The 24,653-nt window shown below is 40.5% G+C and overlaps 1 protein-coding gene across 1 annotated transcript in view; it reads left to right on the top strand.

The window, feature by feature from the left end:
* Window positions 1–24,145, top strand: part of ajap1 (adherens junctions associated protein 1) — a 55,492-nt gene extending 31,347 nt beyond the window's left edge. Inside the window, exons 3-7 of the mRNA XM_080900062.1 lie at window positions 1,839–2,581; window positions 15,989–16,076; window positions 16,217–16,459; window positions 17,792–17,924; window positions 18,842–24,145. Coding sequence (XP_080756188.1) covers window positions 1,839–2,581; window positions 15,989–16,076; window positions 16,217–16,459; window positions 17,792–17,864 — 1,147 coding nt within the window. The 3' untranslated portion in view covers window positions 17,865–17,924; window positions 18,842–24,145. The remainder of the gene's footprint in view (window positions 1–1,838; window positions 2,582–15,988; window positions 16,077–16,216; window positions 16,460–17,791; window positions 17,925–18,841) is intronic.
* Window positions 24,146–24,653: the final 508 nt, after the last annotated feature.

Here is a 24,653-nt window from a genome sequence, read left to right as displayed (position 1 = left end):
TGAGTATCTAATCCGGTAGTAGTTTTTGTATCGATTAGTAGCTGAGTGTTGATTATTTGGACAACTGTAATAGAAACATGATAGAGACTTTATGATTATATGATCAAAAGATGTCTAATGCTGCTTCTGACTGTTGACAGACCCGTTCAAACTTTCCCACCCATCATTACTTCTCCACAAAAGTCCTCCGTATGGGTTTAAATTGGCCAAGGACAGCAGAGATGAAAGCTGCCCATAATGAGGTTCCTCCCTTAGGATTCAATGTGTAGCTTTGTCCCAGGGGCTCCTGAAGGTTGTCTCTAGAATCAGTCTGCTATGGGGCTCAAGCCCGAACAGCCAGCTTGTCTGTCACCTTGCCATGCAGTTAATGTTGTCTAGAGGTGAAGTTTACTTAGGGACAAAATCTATTTTTGGACATCATAAAATATGAAAAAAATGTACGCACATGTGATATAAGTGAAGCTTCTGCAATGTAGTCATCATGCCTCATCTGAAAATATTGCACCGTGATCCACACTTTTAATTTGCGCCCTTGTTCATAACTTCTTCATTTAACTTCACCCAAGTTTGTCACCGTGGCTTTTTCCGCAGTGTTCACAAATGTGAAACAATAAGGCTCTTCATTTTTTGTTGTCATGAAAAGACTGCCATGACACCTCGATAGGCGATCACTGTTCATTCTGACAACAAATGATAAAGAAAAGCTGCCTTGTATTAAACTGTCTGCTCCAGCTCCTCTCCTCTCTGACTAGAAGTAGGTTTTTGAGTTCACCGGGCATTGAGCGGCTGCACTAGGAAGTAACCTGCTAACTTCTCCACAAAGCTAGCATAACTTGATTCCTCACGTAATTTTTTTCCACATGCGTTATCGGCATCAACAGTCAGTGAAAACATTAACATATTCTCACGGACATTTTACAGAAAGCAAGTAAAATAAGGTAAATTATATAACTAAAATGCAATAACATTTAAGTCTTGAAAAGACAATAAAGCATGTAAAAAGACAGACATAGTAATTCACTGTTCTGTATAAGAGGGCAAGGTAAGTAAAAGTTAATATCACTAGATATCATATTGTAAGCAGTACTCAACCTCAACAAAGCTAAAATACAACGTCAAACTTCAGTGATTCGATTTTATAATCCAGCCGCAAACTACGGAGACACCTGCGAGTCAAAGTGCACAGTGGTGCATATTAAGGCAGGACCCAGCGGGAGTTCACAGTGCCCAAAGCAGCAGAGAGGAGCGAAGGAATCTACGACTGAAAATAACAGCATGTACACACCGAAGCAGACCTGTTATATGTGAAGCTCACTTGTGCATTCCCATTATTGTTACACTAAACCTTCTTAGATGTTTCTCTGCACGACCAGATTTCCCTTTTGGGAATCAGATGACTTTGTGTTTTGGAGGAGATAATGCTGAAAATGATGATGATGATCAGTTAAACGAGGACTGACCTTGTGTGTTGTCGTTATCATCACTGGGTTGATGTGAATCTGCAGCTTCGCCCTCCCTGCTTGTTACAGTTGAGAGTGAAAAGAGCAACTCCAGAATCTTTCCCATGTTCTGCAACGTTTACCCTGCGTCTGACCTTTATGTTGTTATTGAAGAATCACTTTGCGAGGCTAATTATTATCATAGTGTAATTGGGTGTGTTTTCCAGAACTTGGAGTTAAGCTTTGCTAAGTGTGTAAATAGGGGATAATTACTGCTGTGCATCTTGACAAAAGAGCTAAAACTTGGTAGGATGGGAGACGGAGAAAATTTGATTTGTATTTTTTTAACATTTAGTGCTAAATCTAAAACGCTGCCTCTCATTTACTCTCTCTTTGCAGTCCGTCTGCTTTGAAGCCAGGCAGCTGTGTGGGGCATCGGGTGTGGATCCTGCTAGCCATGACTCACCTTACCTTGGACTTTTCTGTGTGCAGCCCTCTCAGTCAAGGTCTGGGGATCAAACTCACGCCTAAACCGGTGCCTCGCTCACGGCCTCGCTTGCAGCCCCTCTGGGATAAGCCTAACATGCTTCACTGGAGAACAGTGAGCCCGTTAGCCCACCGGCTCCTCAGCCCTGTTCCTCCGCCCCAAGACAGCAGGGCAGGAATAGTGCCAAAAGTTAAAGGTCAAAAGCATTGGAAGCCAGCACACAAAGGACAAGCAGCGTGCAAGAATTGCCGGCTGAGATACTCTCAAAAAGAGACGGGCGATCCTTTGGCTGTATTAGCAAAAGCTCCAGTTGCTTTATCAAGCGGGAGGTTGTTAATTAGAACCAGGAGGCAGCTCAAATGGGACAGCTATGACAAGTCTCAGGAGGGCCGGACTACAACAGTGGCTGGATTTATTGACTGGGGACCCACGGGGACTGATAGCATAGATGAGGATGGCAAATTGGAGCCAAACTTAACGTCCACCAGGGCTGCAACTACTACAGTGGCCACAACCACTAGCACTACAACCAGGCTCTCCCAAAGGACGTTCACTGTGGTGACCACAACAGAGTCCAAGAGCACCACCAAGTCCTCTATGAGCAACACGGAGTCTGTCAAACCACCAAAGCTAGACCCACCAGGGGACACACCAGGTAAGAGATATAAGATATATATAGATATAGATATGTTTTTTTTCTCTCAGTAACTGTTAAACAGACAAACATAGAGTGCTGTGAAGGTAATTCTTCAAGTCAGCAGTGTCCAAACATGCTACTTAGATTTTCCTTTGCAGGTTGTCTTTTTAATAAAACATTTCTCAGGGGAACCTTAAGCGGATAAAGGTAACACATTTGTTAAATCAGCTCTGAAAACATTATAAATAAATTATGAATTGGCTTTTCTCTGCAGAGCTTTATTTTGTGATATGACAAGTTTTCCACAGTTGTGTTTACAGGTATATATACACGTAAAACAGGTTCTATAGGAATGAAACGTATGTTAATGACATTTCCTAACAAATTCATAATCTGTTTAAGCCCCAATGGATCTATGGATAATTGGCCACTCTCTGACAAACTGAAAATCAAATGAATCTGAAATATACAGCTTTGCTTTTACACTGAAAAGGGGTTAAATGTGTGACCATCACACATTTACCACCCTTACTGGTCTAGCCAGTAACGGTCCTGGCTAGACCCCCCATGCTTAAAACAAAGCCCTGGAATGGCGCGGCTATGTCTGCAGCCTGTCCGCAGCTCGGACGCAAGAATTTCACTACATGTTGTACCCTGTTTAATTGTCTATGTGATAAATAAAGGTTGTTGTTTGTTTGATTATAAGCCTCTATAATTACCTTTTCACTGTACATCTGATGATCTGCTTTCATGACTATAATATTGCAGCTTAGAGATATAGGCGCTGATACTGACAGACTATGCCCTCGACTATATTGTAGCCCTCAGGTCTGAAATACCGGTGGTGGGCATTTTATGGGCAAGGATTTTTATGGGCAGTTCTTCTGTAATGTGGAAACACAATCTTCTCCTGCCGGGCTTATTAGATTTAGTATGTCATTATGTCTATGAGGAACATGTTTTTTTTTATTAAAATGACCTATGTAAGTTATGTTTTAACAACTTAGGAACAATAACTGTGGTAAATTAAGTTTTCCCATTTAGTGCAGTAGCAAAAATGTCATAAAAGTATGCAAAGATAAGGAAGGACTTACTCAGTTTCAATGATAAATGTTAGAGGAATCAAGAAAAGTTCATCCTGCAGTGGGAGTATTCAGATAATGAACACTTTGAACTATTTGCTGTTACTCAGTGCTGTTCAAGCCCTATACTGGAACAACGATGCCTCCCAAAACAGCCTTGAGTGTTAGTGGCATACATATAAGTTGCACTGTGATTGAACTGTATATAGCTCATGCAAAATGAAATGGCAGGACATAATTATCTTGTCAGTGTTGTTGTGATCTCTTCATTTTCTCTTGATTGGGAGGTAAGTGTGAAACCACCTGTGATTCAGATGATGGCTTGTATCCTGGAGGAAATCAGTCACCACAGCTAACTGAGAGCTGATAAGAAAGGAGAGTTGAGACTTTTTCTCCCTCCAACTGGTTGAATATTATTGTATCAATAAGCACATTGTGTCTGATCAGAGCAGATGAAGAGAATCATGTTTCAGAGCAAAGAGTGGGTGTGTAATCGCAGCAGAAATTTTCCCTCTGCCTTCACAACACGTTAACCCTCTGCCTCATATTAGCCCCAAGGCAAGATGTAATTACCACACGAGCAGTGCAGCATTGGATTGCTGCTGAATTGAAAGCATTGCAGATGGAGAGGCGCTTCACTGTATGCCTGTCTCTTACTCTCATATCTCTGAATTGTCTTAGTGGATGCATACAAAATTTCTTAGTCATGATTGATGAAACTTGCAGTGGGATAACCTCTCACTTGCAAACTTAAACTGATTCTGTTAAAGTGGGAAAAGTGTTAATAAAATTTATTTTAATTTATCTAGGTTTCTCCTTCTCTCTTACCACTATCCCTCACAGGAAATCCTTTCATAGAAGGTTAAGATCTATCCGGTTGTTCAGTGATGACGCGACGAATCCTACTTCCGGGTCTAAAGTAGTCTGCGTTTAATATGGCTTTTGTGTTGTTAACATGTTTAATGTTATGTATTTTCTTCTATTTGATCTCAAAAAGCTCCTAAAACAGTCAGCGACCACTGTTGACCTCCCTCGGCTTTTATTACCGCTAATCATTTATTTAAGCTCAGTTTTTAAAACCTTACGATGTAACTACAGCCCAGCCCATGCAGCAGTATATGAATGACTAACCTCGTATTGTGGATGGATTATCTCAGTTGTTCTCCTGGCTGAAGTTTGGTCCTTTTACAGCATCCTGCCATGCGATTACATTTGTTCCTGACCACCGAGAACACTCACGGTAACTTTTATCGAGTGGAAAAACATAGCTAACATAGCTGTGTCGCTAGCGGTCACGTAGCACATCATTATATACCAGCTAGCCCAACTTCAGTAACCCTACAAACGTCACTGCTGTTTAGTTTTCTGTCTTCATTTATGCTGGAAGTGATAGCAGAGCTGTACGTTTTAATTTGTTTCCAAAACCCCGCAGTCAGGACATGCTATATTGTATTTAGATAGAAGCTAGCGAGCTAACTCCCTGCTAACTTCTAACTCCGTTAAATGTCATAAATTCCGTTTTCATGGATGCCTGGATGTTAAACTCAATTGTTACACCTGGTAGAGGAGAAGGCTGATCATTTTATTAAAGATGAAATACTTTAGACAGTTTTTCAACTCTCAGTAATGCCATAGTGATCGTTTGATATATGGACCTGCAGCGGAGTTTAGACCCAGACACGGCTAGTGACGTCAGACTGAACAACCGGATGACTGCACTTCCGGATGTCTACTGTGTCTAACCTGCCCGCTGCATGCAATGTTAACTTTAACAGGCAGATGAGTTGACATCATCTGACAGCAATGCTAACAACGGCATCTAATCTGTCAGTGCCTAAGACATAAGGCTGCTTTGTCACAAAATAACTGCTGAAAGTAGGGCTGTTCGATATATCGGATGACGATATAAAAACGTCTATCGTTTCATTTTACGCTATCGTTTGTTTCGTGGTGTCGCAAAATAAACTGTTTACAGCAATATTTTTTCATCGTTTTGATGGTCACTGTAGTGGCTATATTAATTTCTTAAAGTTCTCTCTTTCTCTTATATTTTATATAACCACACTACGGACGGACAAGAGCCTGTTTTTATGCGTTGTGGTTAGCAACAACGACGGTAACAGCATCGCGTGTCCGCTTGTTTATGTTCCACGTAAACCTTTCACAATAAAGCTCAAGATCCTGTTGAGACTTTTCAAAATAAACTGAATCACGTGAAAGAGCAGATTATCTACGGATGAGAATTAAAAAAGAGCCGCCAGGTGCTAAAAAATAAACCTTAGACTCAAACGTTAGAACAGGCTTTTCCCCGCAGCACGCCGTGTAATAAATACAAAGAAAACGGCGGCCTTTACAACTTATGTCTAAAAATGTATGGTTCATGCATAGGTTAAAACACTAGACTCCAGCTAAATGACGCGCAGCTGGAAACACTTTCCGCAAGACGAGCTGCCCGAGATTCACAGAATTTACAGAAAATCTTACATTTTTGTGATTTATATCGTTATCGGACGATAGAATTCTTATATCGGGATATGAGATTTTGGTCATATTGCACAGCCCTAGATGAAAGTTATTTTTCGTACAAGACCAACCTAAATGTCAGTGCTTAAACAGAGCTGTGTCGAAGTCCATTTAAGGTTAGTAGTGAGTAGGAGAGAAGCTGGTGCACATGCATGCAATGTAGATGCATTGCTCTGAAAAATGCATAACCAGTGCAAAAGACTGTGCATGCATCATGCATGCATGCAGAGAGTTCAAGCGCATTTGGCACCCAGCTGGTATCTGCTGAATGTACTTTTCGCTCCGTGGTTGTGCCTTGCCATCCTCGAAGCTTTCACTCACTCTGCTAAGTTAACTGTGGCAGTTATTTCAGGTGAATGATACAATATTTTCATGTACATGGAAGTGCCGCCACATTTCAGTTCACATTCAAAACATGGTCAAGTCATCTGCAGCCAGTATGAGAAGATCCTAAGAGACTATTAGTTTCAATGTTATGAGGATTTAAACAACTTATGCTGTTTACTAACCAAGTTATTCTAAACTAAACATTTTTAATTACTGTTGTAATTCTCCTGTGCTTGATTGTTTCCTATATTCACAGTATCAATAAGCATGTATAACCCCAATTCTGAAAAATGTTGGGATGCCGTGTAAAATGGAAAAAAAATTAAGGTTTAAATTGAGAAAATCTGCCCTTTATTTATTGAAGAAAAAATATTAGCTCATTTTGAGTTTGATGGCAGCTCTTCTCAAAAAAAATTGGGAGAGGGCCACATTTTCCACTGTGCAGCACCAAGGGCACTCAAAAGTAACTGCATTCTTAAAGTATCGATGGAGAATGACAGTTAGCTCATAGCATGCATTCTGGATTCCGGGGTTCTGCCATCCATCCATCCCTCCATCTTCATCGATATATATACAATTTAGGGTCACGGACATTCTATAAAAAAATCTAAATTATTAAAAATGCCAGAAGTGTTATTTCAAGTTGGATGATTAATTACAAAAATGGTTTCTGCAATGCTCTGAATGATTGCTAAGAAGCTGCAAAATAGCTGAAAAAGATGTCTAGAAATTATGTATTTAACAGAGCCAGTTATTGACTAATTAAATATTCATTTGTTTGGTACATTCATCCTTGCAGTTACTTTCAGTACCTTCTTCTTCTCTTCATCTATAGTGTTGATGCAGTCTATAGACTTTCTAAGGCAAAAAGGTCCTCGCAGCATGGGCTGGTAGCACGTTTCCTAAAATAATTAGATACATATTCAGATCACAAATGAACTTCCTTATACTAAATCACTTAGTTGCTTTAGCTCAGCAGCTCAGAAAATGTCTATATCTTTGCTGCTTAGGCATTCACTGACTATGAGACCACAGTACAAGTAGAGACATGCAGCCATGCAATAAATGCACATTATGACTCATGAATATTGTATGCTTGCACAAACGCAAGTCGTGAATGTACTTGGTGTCATCCCATATGGCGTGTGTGTAACATGACTGTAATCATTTCAGAGTGTAATCGCTGTCAAACATGAATGCAAAGAGCAGAGAGTGGCAGAGAGTAGAGGAAGCTACTTTCGACTGCTCTCTTATTCACAAGGATTTGCCAGTGATAGAGGAAGTATCCAAAAAGCCTTTTTTTTAAATCAAAAAAGAAAGAAAATAGAAGTAATGTAGATTTTTTCCGACAGTAGTCTGAATGTTACATTCTGTTGCTTGACTGTGCTCCGATAAAATCATTAATACTTCAGGTGATGGTGAATTTCTGAACGCATGTTGCACCTGTATGACCACAAGGATAGAAAAAAATGTAGAAAAGCAAGCTCCACAGCACTTTGAAAACCAGGTTTATTCTGTCATTAGCGGAAATGTCTTCAGATATTAAAAAAAATTCCAACTTAACCCCAGGCTAAATCAAACCTAAGACTGCCATTACCATGGCAACAGGCAGTTACACCTGTGTTGACGATTGGGACTCGAGTCACAAAAGGAGGAAAACAGAGCTCATATTTTGTGCTTTTCTAACATTGATTTTGGTCACACAAAGCGAAAGGAAACTGTCCTGATCCTGACTGCAGAATTCACAGAACTATACTGAAACCTGAAAATAATCCCACCTATGCCACAGGATTGCACTGCGCTGAGCTTTTATGCAGCAGAAAGTTTTCTGTACTGTTTCTGCACCGTTGACTGTTGCTGTCAATTTTTCCCATATTTTTTTGTCATAATCTTTTCTGGATTTTCTGGAAGTCCTTATTATTCTTGAGAGACTGCAGCTCATTTGGATCCAACTACCATCAAAAGATTGTTTCTTTCTATATTTATGTCAGTGTCCAGAAATGAACATTTGAGCTGTATTTCCTCACGCCTGCCGTGGGATCCAGTCAGTTACTCTGACATTTCTCCAACCAGTTTGGGTTGGTAGAAAAACCAGCTACGTAGTGACACAGGGAAAGTACACAACAGCTTGCCGCAGCTTGACTGAGTTGCACTTGTTGAATACAGGCTATGTGTCTTAACTCCCACTCGCTGTTGGCGTGGATGCACAGGACAACAAAAGGGATGGTTCTTTCTGGCACTGGTGAAAATCCAAATTGTTTAGACCGAGATAAAGAAGTGAATGTTGCCCTTAATCTGTGTGAAGGAAGTAGCTTTCGCATGCCTTCTGTCTCATTAACAGAGATTGAACTATTCTCATGCATGTCATCTGTCAGGGCATCCGTTTAACACCTGTGAAGTTTTATTGGCTTGCAGCCGTAGGTTTTTATGATTATGTAATTAAATGCTTTCTCACAGTATTATAACCTTTGTGGTTAATCACCAACATGCAATCTGTAGTTTCTTGTATTGAGACAATATGCCAGCATTGTGCATGTTACACATTTTACTTTGTTTGGATTGGAGTTTTTCGGGATACTGTAAGCAAACAGGCTCCTGTTGATCCTGCTCTCTCTGGCCATCATAGAGGAGCTGAGGGTAGGGAGCGGAGGCGGGTGGAGGGGGGGGGGGTGTTATAGCTGTGGAGCCTCCAGATGCTCACTGATTGTTCCTGTTGTTTGTGCTGCTAGCAACTTCAACCCCCCTCTATTCCACGCAGATGGAGCTGTCAGCTCCATTATGGATATGAGATGATTAAAACTCCAGTCAGCAAAGCCACTACTGATAACTTGGGCCTTGTTAGATGATCTGAGGGTTGCAAGGTTAAATGTTGCAGTGTTATGTTGGGCCATCGAACGCCACCACGTGTTCCCGAACGGTCCCGTTGAGCCGTGCGGACCTGTCGGTTGCTTGTAGAGGATGTTTAAAATGCACAGAACAGCATTCAGCGTATGAATTCGAGGTATTTAAACTAAACGAATCCATGTGGTAACAAATCACGTCACGCTATCAAGTTTGTGATGGACGTGTGGGTAAAGTGGATGGAGTTTACATCCACTACGGAGCAAAGTGAGAGCATGTAAAATGTACGTTAAGCATCCCAGCAATCTATTTTTAAAGAAGGCAGCGCGGCGAGCATTGTAATGCAGATTTTTGACCTGTGCACACCCATATAGGCGTACAATGCAGCCTCTTCAACAATGAGAGATACACATAGAGACAGAGAGAAATCACTTCTCCCAACAGTTACCATGGCAATCCAATAAGGTTGCCTTTACTCTCTGTATTGACTCTCAATAAAGTGAGTAAAAATGAATCTCCTTTTCTCAAGCATTAAATCTGGACTTAAATGCTGATGCCCGGCGACAGGCGTGCAGAGTCAAACCCCCCTGTTCCTGATTTACAGAAATCTCAGCCAAGAGGAGCTGAGCGGGCTTCACTGAGCAGATGCTGTTTCACTTTCTGTTTTCTCCAGCTCTTTCTCCGTGGCTTGACACGTCCGCCTCAAGGAAGAAGACTACAGATGTTGACCGAGACACTGTTTTGGCTATGTTAGATTGTTCTGTCAATCAAAAGTGCTTAGGGAGAATTTTTAATATGACTTCTCCAAACTCTTATTTGTTTTATTTTTGGAGGTTTTGTTGGAAAAATAAGAGAGTGAGAGAGAGAGATATTGTATTGCCTGCCAGTTTTAGGTCCAATCGCCTGGTCAGCAGTTCAGCTAAGCTTTTTGTTTGGTTTACAAAAATGCCTCCTGTCACCAGCATGATAGTACACAGATTTTTCAGAAGGTTGTTTGAAACTGCCTCAGTAGCAATGCCATTTTACACCCTCCTGAAAATTGCAGTAATTTTCATTTGTTTGTTGTAGGATGAGCTCTTGTGTGCTCCCTGCTGTTTCTAATACAGAGAAGGACAGAAGAGGAGCGCATGTTTGTGGGAAAAAAGGCCTTACTGGAGCAATAGACTCTAGCTACTTTTTCTTTTTGGCAATGGATTGTTGCATTTGCCATTGAGCTTGACTTATGCAGCAATGCTTTTGACATTGAGAGAAAAGATCTGTAGACTAATTGTTTCCGATCTTTAGCTTTCTTCCTCTCCCCCTCTCGCTCTCTTTCTTCCTCTCCCTGCTCCTCATTCAGCTCTCTTGTCCGCTTCTTCAGTGAGCATTTTAGATTGCTCGGTGACTCTGTGGAAATCAGCCCTAGACTGACACTTTGACACCAGCATTAATTGGCCGTTTCTAGCTATCAGTAGGCAAACCTTTGATGGAAGCCCTCTCCTAACCTGTTTTGCTCAGTCTTGGAGGGTTTATATAGGCATGTATTGGGTATGCCAGAACAAACACACATTGCTCTCTGTGGAAATGAGGTTGCTCAACCTCTATAAGCTAAAAGTCTGGTTTACAAATGAGGACCCTTTCCTACATTTTTCAGGTGCTTTTAAGCAAATACTGCGTGGGCTTTGGTGCCATTACCTCTAAATCACTTTGCAAATAATGCCTAAACCCACTACATGTAGACGATGCAGTATACACACACACACTCACACTAACACAATAACTCATACATATGCACAGTGATTAAATATTGATTTTCTTTGTAGCACCATCACCATTGAGTTGTTGCATCATTCTAATTTACGAATGAAACAGCAGACAGACAGATCTTGCATCTCAACTACTGTTTAGAAAGGCTAAAGTAGATTCCTTGTGCATGGAGACGATTTGAATGGTGTTTGCACAAGAAGAAATTTTGATATGCCACTGAACAAATAAAACGACTACTGCTAATATTATCAAAATAAATGATGTCCCTGTAGCTTGCAGTCAGCATTTGCCTGGGTTGAGCCAATCCCAGGCCAGCTGTTTCATGTCAACATGCTGTTTTCTTGCTACACTTTCAGGTCTGACTCAACTGCCACTATTCAAAAGCTAAAAATAAATCTAATCTCATTTAATAACCCGTTAGCTATAAGGGAAAATAACAATTTGTGTGCATAACATTTTAAGCCAAAGTGATATTTCAAGACACTGACGGCTGAGGAGTTTTACCCATATAAATCATACTGGATTTTTAGAGAGAACTGCTGTGACTGTATTTTCCTTCATAAAAACAGCCATAACCATCACTCCACAACTCAAGAAATTGGTGACTTATAAATATAAATTAGTAAATCTTCTGATTAGAGATGTGATTCTTCAGATTAATGCAGCAACAGTGTAAAAAGTGGATGTTTTTCCACTTGGAGGCAGCAGAGTAAACACAACACCAAATTTTTTATACAATTGTAATGGCACACATGTTAATAAAATGTTTTTGCTTGACACTTTGAGCAGACTGAAAGTCCCATATTCACTGGTATTAGTTTTGTGTCCACTAAGAAATGTGCTGAGAGAAATGCCTGGCTGTTTAGCTGCTGACTGTGCCTGATGTTTGGTGCAAAACAGGTCGGAAAAGCTAACTACGGCATCCAGAATTAGAGAAGATAAACTATGTACATAAAGAGAAAGGTTGATGGTTTAAAACTAGAAGAGAACCTGGACTTCACAATCCCCTATCAGTTATCTTGCACTTTTAAAGAAGGCAATCTAGAGCTGCACCGACATAGGCGAAGTTTTCTTTCTCCAATGCTCCACCACTCTGTAAAGGTGGGGCTGTTATTTTTGGTGTACATATATCTGTAAAAATGTTACTGTATTTTTGTTCTTTTGACCTTTTTGCTTTGATGAGACAGATATTTGTCTTCGACGCATTAACGTCACATTAATTGACTCCCCAGAGTTTTTGTGTCTAAGCTGTCGCTCTTTTATTAAAAATAGGTGGCAAGGGGAAATTTAATTTAATTGTACTTCTTTTTGTTGACATGTTCATCAAACTGTCATAGCAATGAAGGTGAAAAATCTCATTTATTCCTTGCTGGGAGCATTGATGGGAGCTCCACAGAGGTTACAGGCCAGCAGTCCCTTCCCTTTTGTATCACTTCATGTCCCCATTTCCTCTTCCTTCCTCCCTCTGCCTGTGTGACTCTCTGCTGCTCTTTGTTTGGCAGTGATTTGACCAAACAAAATCTAACTGGGTATCTCTAAAGCAAGGTGACTGCCAAAGGTGATTTTTCAAGCTGACTGCCAGGACACAATGAGTTTTAGATAGAGAGGCCAAATTTCCCTCCCTCCAACTGGCAGTCGTGGATTAAAATAGAACTAGCCTCTGCACTCAGATTTGTCACCCGTGTCATTATCTGCTCCATTATTCCCACAGCCTTAAATGTACTGCCCTGAAAATCAAGATGCAATAGACTTAATGTTGTGTTTGTGTTGCTGGACCTCACATTCTTGGGTACAGTTGTTTCATTAAAGGACGTGTGATGAAAGTGTGCTTGTTTTGGCTCCGAATGGCAGCTGGAAGTAACTTTGATTTAACCCTCTCAGGCTCAAATTAAGTTTTTGTTGCTAATGCACAAAAGAATACCTGCAGTGGTACTTCTGAGTAAAAAAAACTCATAAAATATGTATGTGGGGTAATCAGGTTGTTAGCTTTTACTTGTTACAAATCTGCAACGCCTGCCTTGAGAGGGTTAAATACCATTAAAAAATAGCAATAAATGGTAAATGGCCTGCATTTGTATAGCGCTTTTCTAGTCCCTAAGGACCCAAAAGCGCTTCACACTACATTCAGTCATTCACACACTGGCGATGGCAAGCTACATTGTAGCCACAGCTGCCCTGGGGCGCACTGACAGAGGCGAGGCTGCCGGACACTGGCGCCACCGGGCCCTCTGACCACCACCAGTAGGCAAACATGGGGTTAGTATCTTGCCCAAGGATATTTGGCATGCCGCCAGGAGGCAGCCTGGGATCGAACCACTGACCTTCAGGTTAGTGGCTGACCTGCTCTGCCACCTGAGCTACAGCCACAATAAGATGTAAAGCCGCATCAGTAAGCCCTGCACAGCATGTGAATGTTTGCCTAGCGTAGCCAATCACATTCCCCTCATACAAAATTATAGAATTCTGAACATGTTTACAGACATCAATCATCATATTTGTCAGTTAATGGCAGTTTGTAATTTACTAATTGAAGTTCCACTTGTTTCCTGAGCTGAGGAGTGTCCATAGGAGGCTGGAAAGGAACACAGCCTAATTCTGTCCCATAATGGGATTTAATCAGTAATGGCTTTACAAATCAAATTAGTGCAGCTTTTGATTTTAAAATCTACTGACTGGAAAGTCCCCCTCTTTCAGTCTGACATCGATATAAAATGAAGCAATCCTCAGTGGACAACTCAACTATCGATCAAGGTCAGGTTGGAGCTGTATTGTGCCTGAATTTGGACAGATGTTAATTTACAGCTGAACACTTTCAACTTAACAGCTTCAGCATAAGCCTGGCACAGGCAGAGAGGGGGGTTAGAGGATACAGAGGGGATATGAGGCAAATGCAAATGACTTGCCAGATAAGTTAATGTGCCTTTGCCATGGCAAGGGACCCTGATTGCACTGGGAAGGTAAGGCTTCCCTGAGCCAGCCGGAGATATCATTAATCCAAGGTTGACCTGGTATGTCTTTTGCATGGTCCTGCCCATCTAAGTTTATTGTCTAAGAAGAGGCTGTTTAGACAGTTGGAAGGCAGAGGAGACGTTGTGTGCTTTCTAAAATGACCGAGCAGCACTTCCTTTTGAGCGTTTCCCGAAGACAAATTGGCTTGGATCAGCAGCCAGGCAGCTGGCTGATGGAGAGGTGAGATGTATAAGGCCCACGTGGGCATTTTCATCATGACGGCTTTTCTTTCCCTTTTTTCTCTTTTTTTGGCTTCCTGCTGCAGTGTGTCATTGTGTCCTAGTCTCTCTCATGCTGTATCACTCACCCACACAGATACACACTAACCTTACAGTACAATGCAATAGGCTTGCACTAATCCTTACTTTAGACATGTCCTGGGCAGTTTTGTTTGGATTACTCTCCTCTGGCACCAGTGAGAGATCAGCACACATGAGTCTGAAGTCTTTAAGTAATAAAAGCGCTTTTATACTTTAGTCATACAGAACATACAAATGTGGGCTTCATATATATGTGGAAGCTGATTAAGATGTCCTGCATAAACAAAAGGCTGAATACTTGTATGGCTTGGCACTGTCCAGAAAGCTTAGCAAACAATCGTAGTGATTGTGTGAATTTACAATGATATGGTTGCCACCAGGTTGACTTGTGATTATACAGAGATTTGCGGGTTTTATAATCCTCCTTAGATCAAATAATAATAAGCAGTGATTCATACAAAAGTGTTCTGTTCTAAATTGACCACTAAAGACTCAGTCCATATGAGTTATCATTTTGTCAGCTAGCAACCACTCTTTCCTTCTGATAGCCCTATAATTGGGGTTTAATTTTTTCCAATAATGATTTTCTAAGAGCAGGGAGACACATCCAAATAGATCTTACTCAGCCCAGAGTATCATGAATATTAACAGTGAGTGGATAGGAATGTGACCTCAGAAGTCCTTGCAGTGACTGAGTCAGTGTTTACTGTGGTTCAAATTTTGACTTTATCAGTAAAGAAGTGAAGTACCACAGAAATGCAGGAGTATATATAACCTCAGTCACCGTATGCTACCTGCCCAGCACCAGACAGCTAACAAACACAGTTAGCAGCTAGTTGGAGAAATAGTGGTATATGTGACACCAAACTTTAATTTAAGGTTTCCAAAAACACCTTAAATGTGGAAAAATGTTTCAGTTTACACAACAAACCAAACATTCAAGTGAATGCAATCTTTCCTAGGCGGGCCATGACTAGTTTGCCATCTTAACGTGGTAGTACTTTTCTGCGAATTATATATGGTCATGTCTTGTTGCCCCAAATCAATTAATGATTCACATAATGTGCGTGTGTGTCTTTGTATGTATGTGTGTAAGTGGCCTTGGTTGTTAGCTGTGCAATGGCATGCCTCCCTTTAGAGCGTTCAGACTGCAGATCATCTTTCGATCTGTTTTTTTTTTTCATGCATAAAAATATACATCTATAACATATCAACTTGTTTGCTCTCATTTAATATTTAAATAAAAGCCTTGGGGCAGTATCTACAAAGATAGCATTATGGAAAAACATGTCAGTTCTTTTTTGTAGAGCTACTGATTGTGAGTTTGGTGACATAATATAAAGTTCCGATCTGCAGATTAGAAAACTCACTTACCCATTCGAGTGGACTGTACTGTAATAGAATAATTTCTAATTCTCAAACTCAGTCAGTGTCACCAGTACACTTTGCAGCTTGTTATCCTCTACATTTTAAGAGGACGGCCTCGAAACTTTGTCAAGTGCAGCAAGTTTGTGCAGTTCAAAAAACAAAACAGAAGTGAAGTGCTTGGCCGTGTGCTGTGAACAACAGGGGAATCCATTTCCTATACAAATGATTGTAATTCTCTGCTCTCCTGCACATTTCTGCCCTTTTTACAGGTTTGGCAGTTCACCAGATAATCACAATCACTGTGTCTCTCATTATGGTTATCGCGGCCTTGATTACAACACTCGTCCTTAAAAACTGGTAGGAAAGATTCCTTTACTTTTTGCTTCACGACACGTCAGACGCACACCCCCGTTCCTTTTCAGAAACCCTAATAGATGAACGAAGGTACAAGGTATGATTTTATGTTTGTTTCTTGTCTTTGGTGCGTGTTTTTGTAGCTGTGCGCAGTCTGGAAATGGTCGCCACAATAGCCATCAGCGAAAGATCCACCAGCAAGAAGAAAGCTGCCAAAACCTGACAGACTTCACCCCAGCTCGGGTGCCCAGCAAGGTGGACATATTCACTGCCTACAACGACAGCCTGCAGTGCTCGCACGAGTGCGTTCGGACTGCCGTACCCATCTACACTGATGAGATGATCCAGCAGACGCCTGTCTACAAGACTGCTTATAACGGAAACAGGTACTGACTGTATGACAGGTGGATGCACGCTTCCCAGTCATTCAGCACTTGGAAATCCACAGTGTGAATGTTATTAGCATGTGGCTTATATTTTATGAAGCTCCGTGCTGAGCAGCAAGGCTTGATCGGTTTAAAATAGGTTAAAAAACGTTCCAGTAACTCGTACTCAGGATTAAGAAGCATTAAGCAGAAACAGATGAGAATAAGAGCATTGAAATGTCGACCACGAATCCTCACATTCGTCTCCAAGCTCGTGTTTTTACCCCGCAGCCACAGTCAGCTTCAGTCGGTATTTTGCTCGAGCAAATCTACACATAAATTGGCGGACTGCTTCCCATCACCTCATCCATCTGCCGTATGCCTCAGCATGTTCAGGCTGCACACACACAAAAAATAACATGTTCTACTGATTTCTATTGGTGTAATGAGTCAGCTGATAGATGTCTTTACTGTGTCGTTTTGTGTCTGGCTCTTCATGGGAGTATTAAACGTTGGCACAAAGGTGTATGCTTTGAACTTCAATACCTGCAAGTTATGTAATATCAGTAAATACACTTTACATGCCCAAGTTTACTGAACATGTAAAGTGTTATATATACAGAGAAACATTAGGCGAGAGATGTGTCTTTGGTGAGTCGTTGGTGCGTTTGCATTCCGCTTTGCGATTTAACCGGACAGGTAGGTTTCACATCGAAATCGCACACACTTTGCATTGCCACGCCGACAATAAGTTGGTGGAGTATTCACAGTGTTTGCTGTCTGAGTGGATAACATAGTCATCTAAGCCGCAGGGCCAGCAAAGATGGTCACACTTACTCAGTGAATCCAAACCCTGTAACAGATTCATTATGTTGGCAAGGGTGGCGGGATAATTCATCTGCTGTAAATAGTCTGCTTTTAAATTACACAGGGATGGTTAGGTTTTTATAGCTTGTTTTTCACAGGTTAACCAACAGCACTGCTGAAAAATCTAGGATTTTTTTTATTTTTGCAGAGCAGCCGTCCGAGGCTGACATAGACCTTCACCCAGTGCAGGTCTCTGTCACCCCGCTTGTGTACGTGACAGTGGTACCGTGTTGATTTTGGCACTTAAGGCTACCAAGAGACATAATTAGGCCTTGTAGCGTGTGCAGCATAAAAAAGAAGAAGTCTTATGAGAAAAAGACACTGCTCACCAATGATAATTTTAGAATCAATTATAGGAGGTTTACTATCAACTAATATGTTGTGATGGTATCTAATATAAAAATGTAACCAGTCTGATTACATCATTTATATTCACAAGTTAACTTCTTGCAGTGTGACTCTGACTTCTTGCGTTTTGCCTAACAGGCCCTCACCAACTGAAAGACAGCTGATTCCTGTGGCCTTTGTGTCAGAGAAGTGGTTTGAGATCTCATGTTGACGAGCTGAAGGCCTTGTTCATGTTCTGTGGGTGGAAGAGACTTCCTGAATTCACGCTTTGGTGGGTACCGCAGCACTTTATCCCCTTGTAAATAATCATCTGAGCCTTCGATCCCCATGGTGATGCTGCCCCACTTTGGGAATAAAAGGGAACTTGGCATATGTTTGTTATTTGTGACATGATTATGCTCCCTTTCCATCTTGTTCCCTTTTGATATAAAAAAAAACCAGGAGGAATCCGGTTCAATGCAGTAGCCGGGGTCTTTAGCTGAGATAAGAGACTAATTATGTGAATATCAGTACTATGGTCACTGTTAATTATTTCTCCTCTCACATCTGAAACATTTTCATTGATATTTTTGGTGCCGCTTTCATTCTTACACCAAAGGTGCATTGTTTGGCGCATTTCAAGGAGTAAGGGGCACTTTTGCTTGACTTGTGACACATTTTTATGCGTGGCTAAAATATGCCAGAATGGGCCAGCATTTGAAATTCAAAGCGTGAACGTTAAACACATGGTCTAGCCCCACAGTGTTGCTGGAAGGTCAAGAAGCGGTGTAATGTTTGCTATTGACCCAGATTTTTAAGAGGAATAGATTGCCAGCAGGTAACACAGAGAGGCAGGGACAGGGACCCTGGGTTATCTGGACACACATTAGTCTCACTCAGCTTAGCTTTCCACAGCTTGCTCCCTGTGCTGGAGTCATAAAAGACATAAGATCCCTTTTTATCTTTGCAAATCTTGTGTATTTTTTAGGCTTAAGTGTATGCAACAATAGACCTTAACTGTACTGATTTTTAATACAACACTGCCCTTTCATATCATGTAAAAAAGGCACTGGAGTCACATGTTTTTTGAGACAAACCCATATTCTCCCTATAATAAGTCAGAAGCAGGCTAGCTTTGTGTGTGTGTTTAATTTTGCACTGGCAACATAATGAGAAGTAACTGGGGTTGTGTTCTCTGCATCTCCACAGGATCCAGTTGGAAACAAGAAACACAAAAAAACAGCTTCTTTTGTAAAATAGCGTGATCTTTGGACACTGGTGAAGATATTTATTTTTCTAGAGTTGACAAGCAGCAGCCATAACGCTGCGAAAACCATATTTCCAAGAACCTACGGTCATTTAGATATAGATTATATATAAATATATTTACAGGATGTATGGAACTAGACTGTGGACGTCGCGGATGTCTCAAGGAAAACATTAGCCCTATCACAGAGGAACTCAAGGAGCTTCTTCGGGAGGAAGATGAACTGTATTTCTGAACAATGTGCCAATAATGCCACTATGTGCCACAACCTGGATGGACAGAAGTTTCAACAACGACTGATGGACTAAAAAACAAGCCGACAAAAAAAGAGCGTTATATTAACCCTGTATCAACTGCAGTTACATTTTTTTCTTTTGGTTTTTGGTTTTTAAAGAAATATGAAAGTACAAAAAAATGCTAAATGTATTTGAATATGTTATGAAATAGTTTTAAGAAATGTGTTACAAAAGAGTCTAAAAGATATTTATATGAAGCACTATTCTATTAGCTGGGGAAGAGAGATGATGGAAAACGGTATATGCTTTATTGGACGGTTAATTTAAGAAAAAAAAGAAGAAAAAAAGTTGTTTCTACCGGTCCCATTTTAAAATCAGAATAGTCGTGTCTATTTTTTTACACACAAGAGTCTGCCACAGCCCTAACGGGGGAAGTCAGAAGCGCTTGGAACCACTTTTTAAATACTCCCACCTAAGCTGAGGTAATATCAAAGACAACCATCTGAACACATCTGGTCCAAGCCAGTACAGCGCCCACCTCGACTGCTTATTATGTAAGATTTGCATCTGATTTAGGAAAATGGAAAAATACACAAAAGGCTTCTGTGGCGCAGGCGTGTGTCCTCGTTAGATCCCACAGCGGCACATTCACGAGTGAGTACAGCCACAGACTGCATGGAGCTTGACAGGACATTCATACTGCCTCAGGTCTGTCTAGCTTTCTCGCACACCTCGTATCAGTCTCTTGTCTCAGCAGCTGTCTGGGATAAATCTAACGGTTTAGATTTTGATCCGAGCTCCAAATTAAAGGGTAGAAGAGATTTAATCTGAACCTCCTGTGTTCAAATAAATTGTGGTCATTTGCATAAACAGCAAAGTTGAAAAACGGATAGTAATTGAACATCCCCACCCAACTCCCAACTCTCGACCGGTTTGACAAATTAGTTGTTGAGCCTGAAACTCTTAAATTATAGGCGGAAGTCTATGTAATTCCATCGTCAACCGATTTGTTCAAGGTGGAATTAAACAGAAGAAATGGGAAGCTAAAAATGTGGTGTCCCTCAGGATCAAAATGCATGGTTTGTTTAACTGTGGAATGTAAGCAGGAAGGAATCCCCCATCAAACACAGTAGGTTTTTTAAGGGTTCGCTCTCTCCAGACCCAAATAAACTCTTGAGGACAATGTTTAAATCAATCAGTAGTTAAGCTATCACAGCCAGGATGTTTGGGGTTACTCTCGGATAATTTGTTTTAATTTGTGCCGTAGAAAGCTGAGCAAAAAGGGGAAAAAAAGGACAGAATTAAGAGGAAAAAATTCTATTTTGTACTTTCAAAGGCCTAAAAACACTCCCTCTGTGTTTTGTTGTAGTAAGGGGATTAAGACAAACCAATCTGCTGCTGCCAAATTGGTTTAAACTTCTGGTGAGGAAGGACAGTAAAGCTCTCCTGAGAGCTTCCTAGCACCAATACTTTTTATTATCATCTTCAAGCTCCTGAAACAGATTAGCTTTGTGCTACGAAGCTTTCGAGAAAGTTGTCTGTTAATCTACCTTTTTTTTTTGCTGTGGGTTTGTACAAAGCACAACTACAATTCTGCAATTGTAAATGTTTATGGCTATAGACAGCAATATGTACAGATATAAATGATGGGTTTTACTAGGTATAGACGGTCGATCTCCAGTACTTCACTTGCTAGGTTTTCGGACTTGTACTCACTTCCTTAAAGGATTCAAGACAACAGGTTGTCCCAGTGATCAGTATCAGTATGTGGGAGCCATTCAGGAGGTGTCGAGATGGCTTGGGATAAACACTGTGGTGCAAAACTCCTGCTCTGGCCAATTCACAACATGAAACTCATCTCATGAATGACACATACCAGTGCAGCCTCACGATAGGCTGCGTTGCTTCTTTGACATAACATATATTTTTTTGAATGAACAGTGATATCTTACTAGTAAGAGGGTTATGAAACTTGCTGTAAATTATACACGTGTAAATGTATTTTCTATATATTTGCTTCTATTTGTGTACAGGTGTGTTCTATTTTTCAAGACCTCTCCCATTTTTTGGGAAGGTTTCAGCTAGGTCGGGGATAGTGTCTTTGTTTACATGTGTAACTATGGTATTTCTTTCAAAACACAAAAACTAACCTTGTGCCAAGCTTCTTACCTGCACTTTCAAGCAGTTACTTGTATTATATCTTTAGCTAACCAGTATAATACTTCAGTAGACGCTGCAATAGCTCAGAGACTGAAGAGTGATTTCCAGGTGGAAAGTAAAAACAGTACCGAGTGGTTTTAAACGGTGTTGTGATCATATCTTGGGTTCAGCTGTATCCATGGTTGGCTGGGAAACCAATGACTTGCTCTTCTTAACTATCATTTCTGCATCGATTTTAATAGACAGTGTATCATCACATGAATTAAAAAAAACAAAAAACAAAAAAACTGTTAATCCAACAGTAGCTGCCAAGAAACTAACTAAACTTGATTTAGACTGGATTGCAATCATTTGTCACCATCCTCATTTTGTATTTGTATATACATACTGCTACAACTGCCCCAGAAAATGTTATTTACTGTAATGACTCTGAAAATAAACCAATATCAGCATTTATTAAGCATATAAGAAAATCAGGGAAAGACATCTAAAGGAAAACTTTTGAAAGGAGGACCGTTCGTGAAGTACACTGTCTGTATTTTCCTTTTTGATGTGACTGCTAAATAGTCAGGGTTAAAAATACAAAAAGCCAACTTTAGCGTTGATAGGCAACGTTTTCATTTTCAAACTTTTTCAGTAATCCTGTTTTTATTCCAGCTTTGCCCTTCAGCTATAATCCCGGCATGGCTATGGCAGTGTTGGTTTCAGTCAGTATGCTAGGTGTACCTAGCATGCTAACACACTGAACTAGGCCAGTGAATATGACAAACCTTACACCTGCTCAACATTAGCATGTTAGCACTGTCTGTTTATGTGCTGTTTTAGCTGAAATCACAGCTGCTGTGCTTCAGTGCGGCCTCACAGGGCTGCTAGTTTGGTTGCAAATTCTTCTGCTTCTTTAGCTTTGGCCAAAATTTCTGCTGTTTATAATGACAATGTACTAAACAAGTAATTTGCCAAAAACTGGGAGCGCAGTCATTTTGCCTAATCAAGCCAGGTTATCAAATCAATTCAAACTCCAACTGTACAAAGAAAACCTCAATAATCAGACGGCCCCATTGAGCAAGCGCTTGGCAACAGTGGGAAGGGAAAACTCCCTGATAACAGGAAGAAACCTCCAACAGAACCTCAGGGAGAGGCGTCCATCTGCCTCTCCCTGAGCCCAATGAGGCTGAGGGGAGGGAGCCAACAACAACAGGACAATGAACCTTCAAAGTGGAAAGTTTGTGAGATCATTTTATAATTTGCCCATTTCTTTCTCTTTTAAATGGCTGCCTGATGTAAACAATTTCCCAGTTACTCTGTTGAATACAGTATATTAATATTATTGAATGCAGTGATGGCCAAATCTATGTAAAAATCCCCCCCCCCCCCCCAATTTCTAGCTGTGCTAAAGTTGACTGTCGTTTTAAGATTACATGCTACATATAAGAGACCTACACAGAAATTTGAACAACTTCTATTTTAGTCTCACAACTTTAAAACATTTGGCTGATTGACATTTGATGTAAACAGTTTCATCTGTTAACAACACCATATCTGATGATTGTGGAATATCAATGCAACTAGCTAGAATTTGCTGAAAGTGTCAGCTGAGATTATACCGATATTGTGGGAAAGATTCTGGATTCCTTGGAATATACTAAATGCTCTAATTGAACAACAGGAAACTTTAACTTTCTGAAGTTCTTTGTGTTTTAATACTTTGGGGAAAAAGTTTTTGAGCTTTTTTTTTCTTTTCAGGCATTGGGCGTGTTTCGGGCAGATCTATAAAGACTTGAAAAGCTTGATTTTAATGTTAGTATTTCTCTTTGAAATCATGAGGAGCTGCTAAAAGGAATTCTCTTTGCATTCCTGAAGGACATTTAGACAAAGAAAAATGTAACCAGCAGCTGTGATCTATATTTTAAACAGTCGCGGATGTCTGGAGACATCAGCATACAGCACGCTTCCCCCTTTTACCGCTGTCTGAAATCAAACTGATACGTAAGGAAGCGTCTTACTGCTTTCTTGCGTTTTCAGTTTACATTTCAGTATAGCAGATGAGTTTAGTTTATTATAACTAAGAGGCAGGAAAGTAATTCCACTCGGCCCAGTCAGATTTGATTGAAGAAATATTGTGTTGTTGTGTTAGGTGTGGGTGTGGGGGTTACTCGACATGCCTTTTTTTTCACAGCAAATGAATATTTTGCGGTTCTCCTTTCTGTTTCTTCAGCAGCCCATAAAACCTGTGCTCTCCTCGACATAAACAAGCTATCAATCAGCAAGGCTTTTCCTGTCAAGATGAACGATGTGCCACATTTACAGAGACTGTGATTCCTCTTTGCATGTCAGAAACTCAGAGTGGAAGTTATTGACATGTGTTTTGTTTGAATGACATGCTAGCTGAAGGACAAAGTTGTTTTCTTTCCACATATTAATGGAAGCATTCATACCAGAGGAACGGTCAGAGGAATCCGTGTATTGGCTATATTGTGGACTTATTAGCACACTGTGTGATAACAAAAATATCTTGTGGACGCTTTATCAATGAAAACAAAAAGAGACGTTTAATTAGAAGGTGAGAGGACAAACTGAGAGGAAAGGATAAAGTTTATCTTTGCAGAATGATATATATCCATCCTCGGCCGGTGTTTTGGCCTTTTGTGAAATAGTGACAAAATATAGTCCACTCGTGCACGGACACATCTTTTCTCAGTCAGCAGGATTTTCAGGCTAATGCTAGTGGACGTGTTTCTTTTGAAACTGTCCTCTGACAGGCAACTTAGAAAATTGGATATTTCCTAAACATATTAACAAAAAGTGTTTTGATCCAAATCGTGAGTTTTTTTTCTGAACCAAAGAAACCAAAATCAGCAAGTCGACAGAAAAGAAAAAATATATAAAGAAGGTGTAGACAAGTCTTTGGTGAAGGTCTGTTGATGCCTAATGTGTTGCTTTTTCAAAATGAAGCACAAAAAACAACTGTGACACAGCTCTTTTCTGCCTGAGAACTTCAATAAAAGTGATTATATTGTTGTGACTATTTCACAAACTGCCCCGAGACTGTGGAGGTATATCGCTGGATCCATTTATTTCTTTTTTTCACTCCCAGTAAACTGTAGCTCCTCACTCCTCGCTTTTCCGCATCTTTTCAAAAAACTAAAAAAACTAAAAATCACGTACTGTGCGCTTACTGTATTTTAAGCGGAGGGCTGCGACTCTCCTCTCGGGTCATGTTTTTACTTTTTCTATTCACAAGAGCTAAAGCACTGTCACTGTCAGTGATTATCAGTGCAGTCAGACTTGAAAAAGACTTGGAGAAAAAAAAAACGACTTTGTTTGCAACATCTCAATTCTCTTATAATCCCTCTGCTAG

Source organism: Rhamphochromis sp. 'chilingali', assembly GCF_963969265.1.
Source record: "Rhamphochromis sp. 'chilingali' genome assembly, chromosome: 12".
In the NCBI taxonomy this organism is placed as follows: domain Eukaryota; kingdom Metazoa; phylum Chordata; class Actinopteri; order Cichliformes; family Cichlidae; genus Rhamphochromis; species Rhamphochromis sp. 'chilingali'.
The sequence above is the reverse complement of the archived record's forward strand: the minus strand, read 5'-3'. Positions and strand labels throughout refer to the sequence as shown.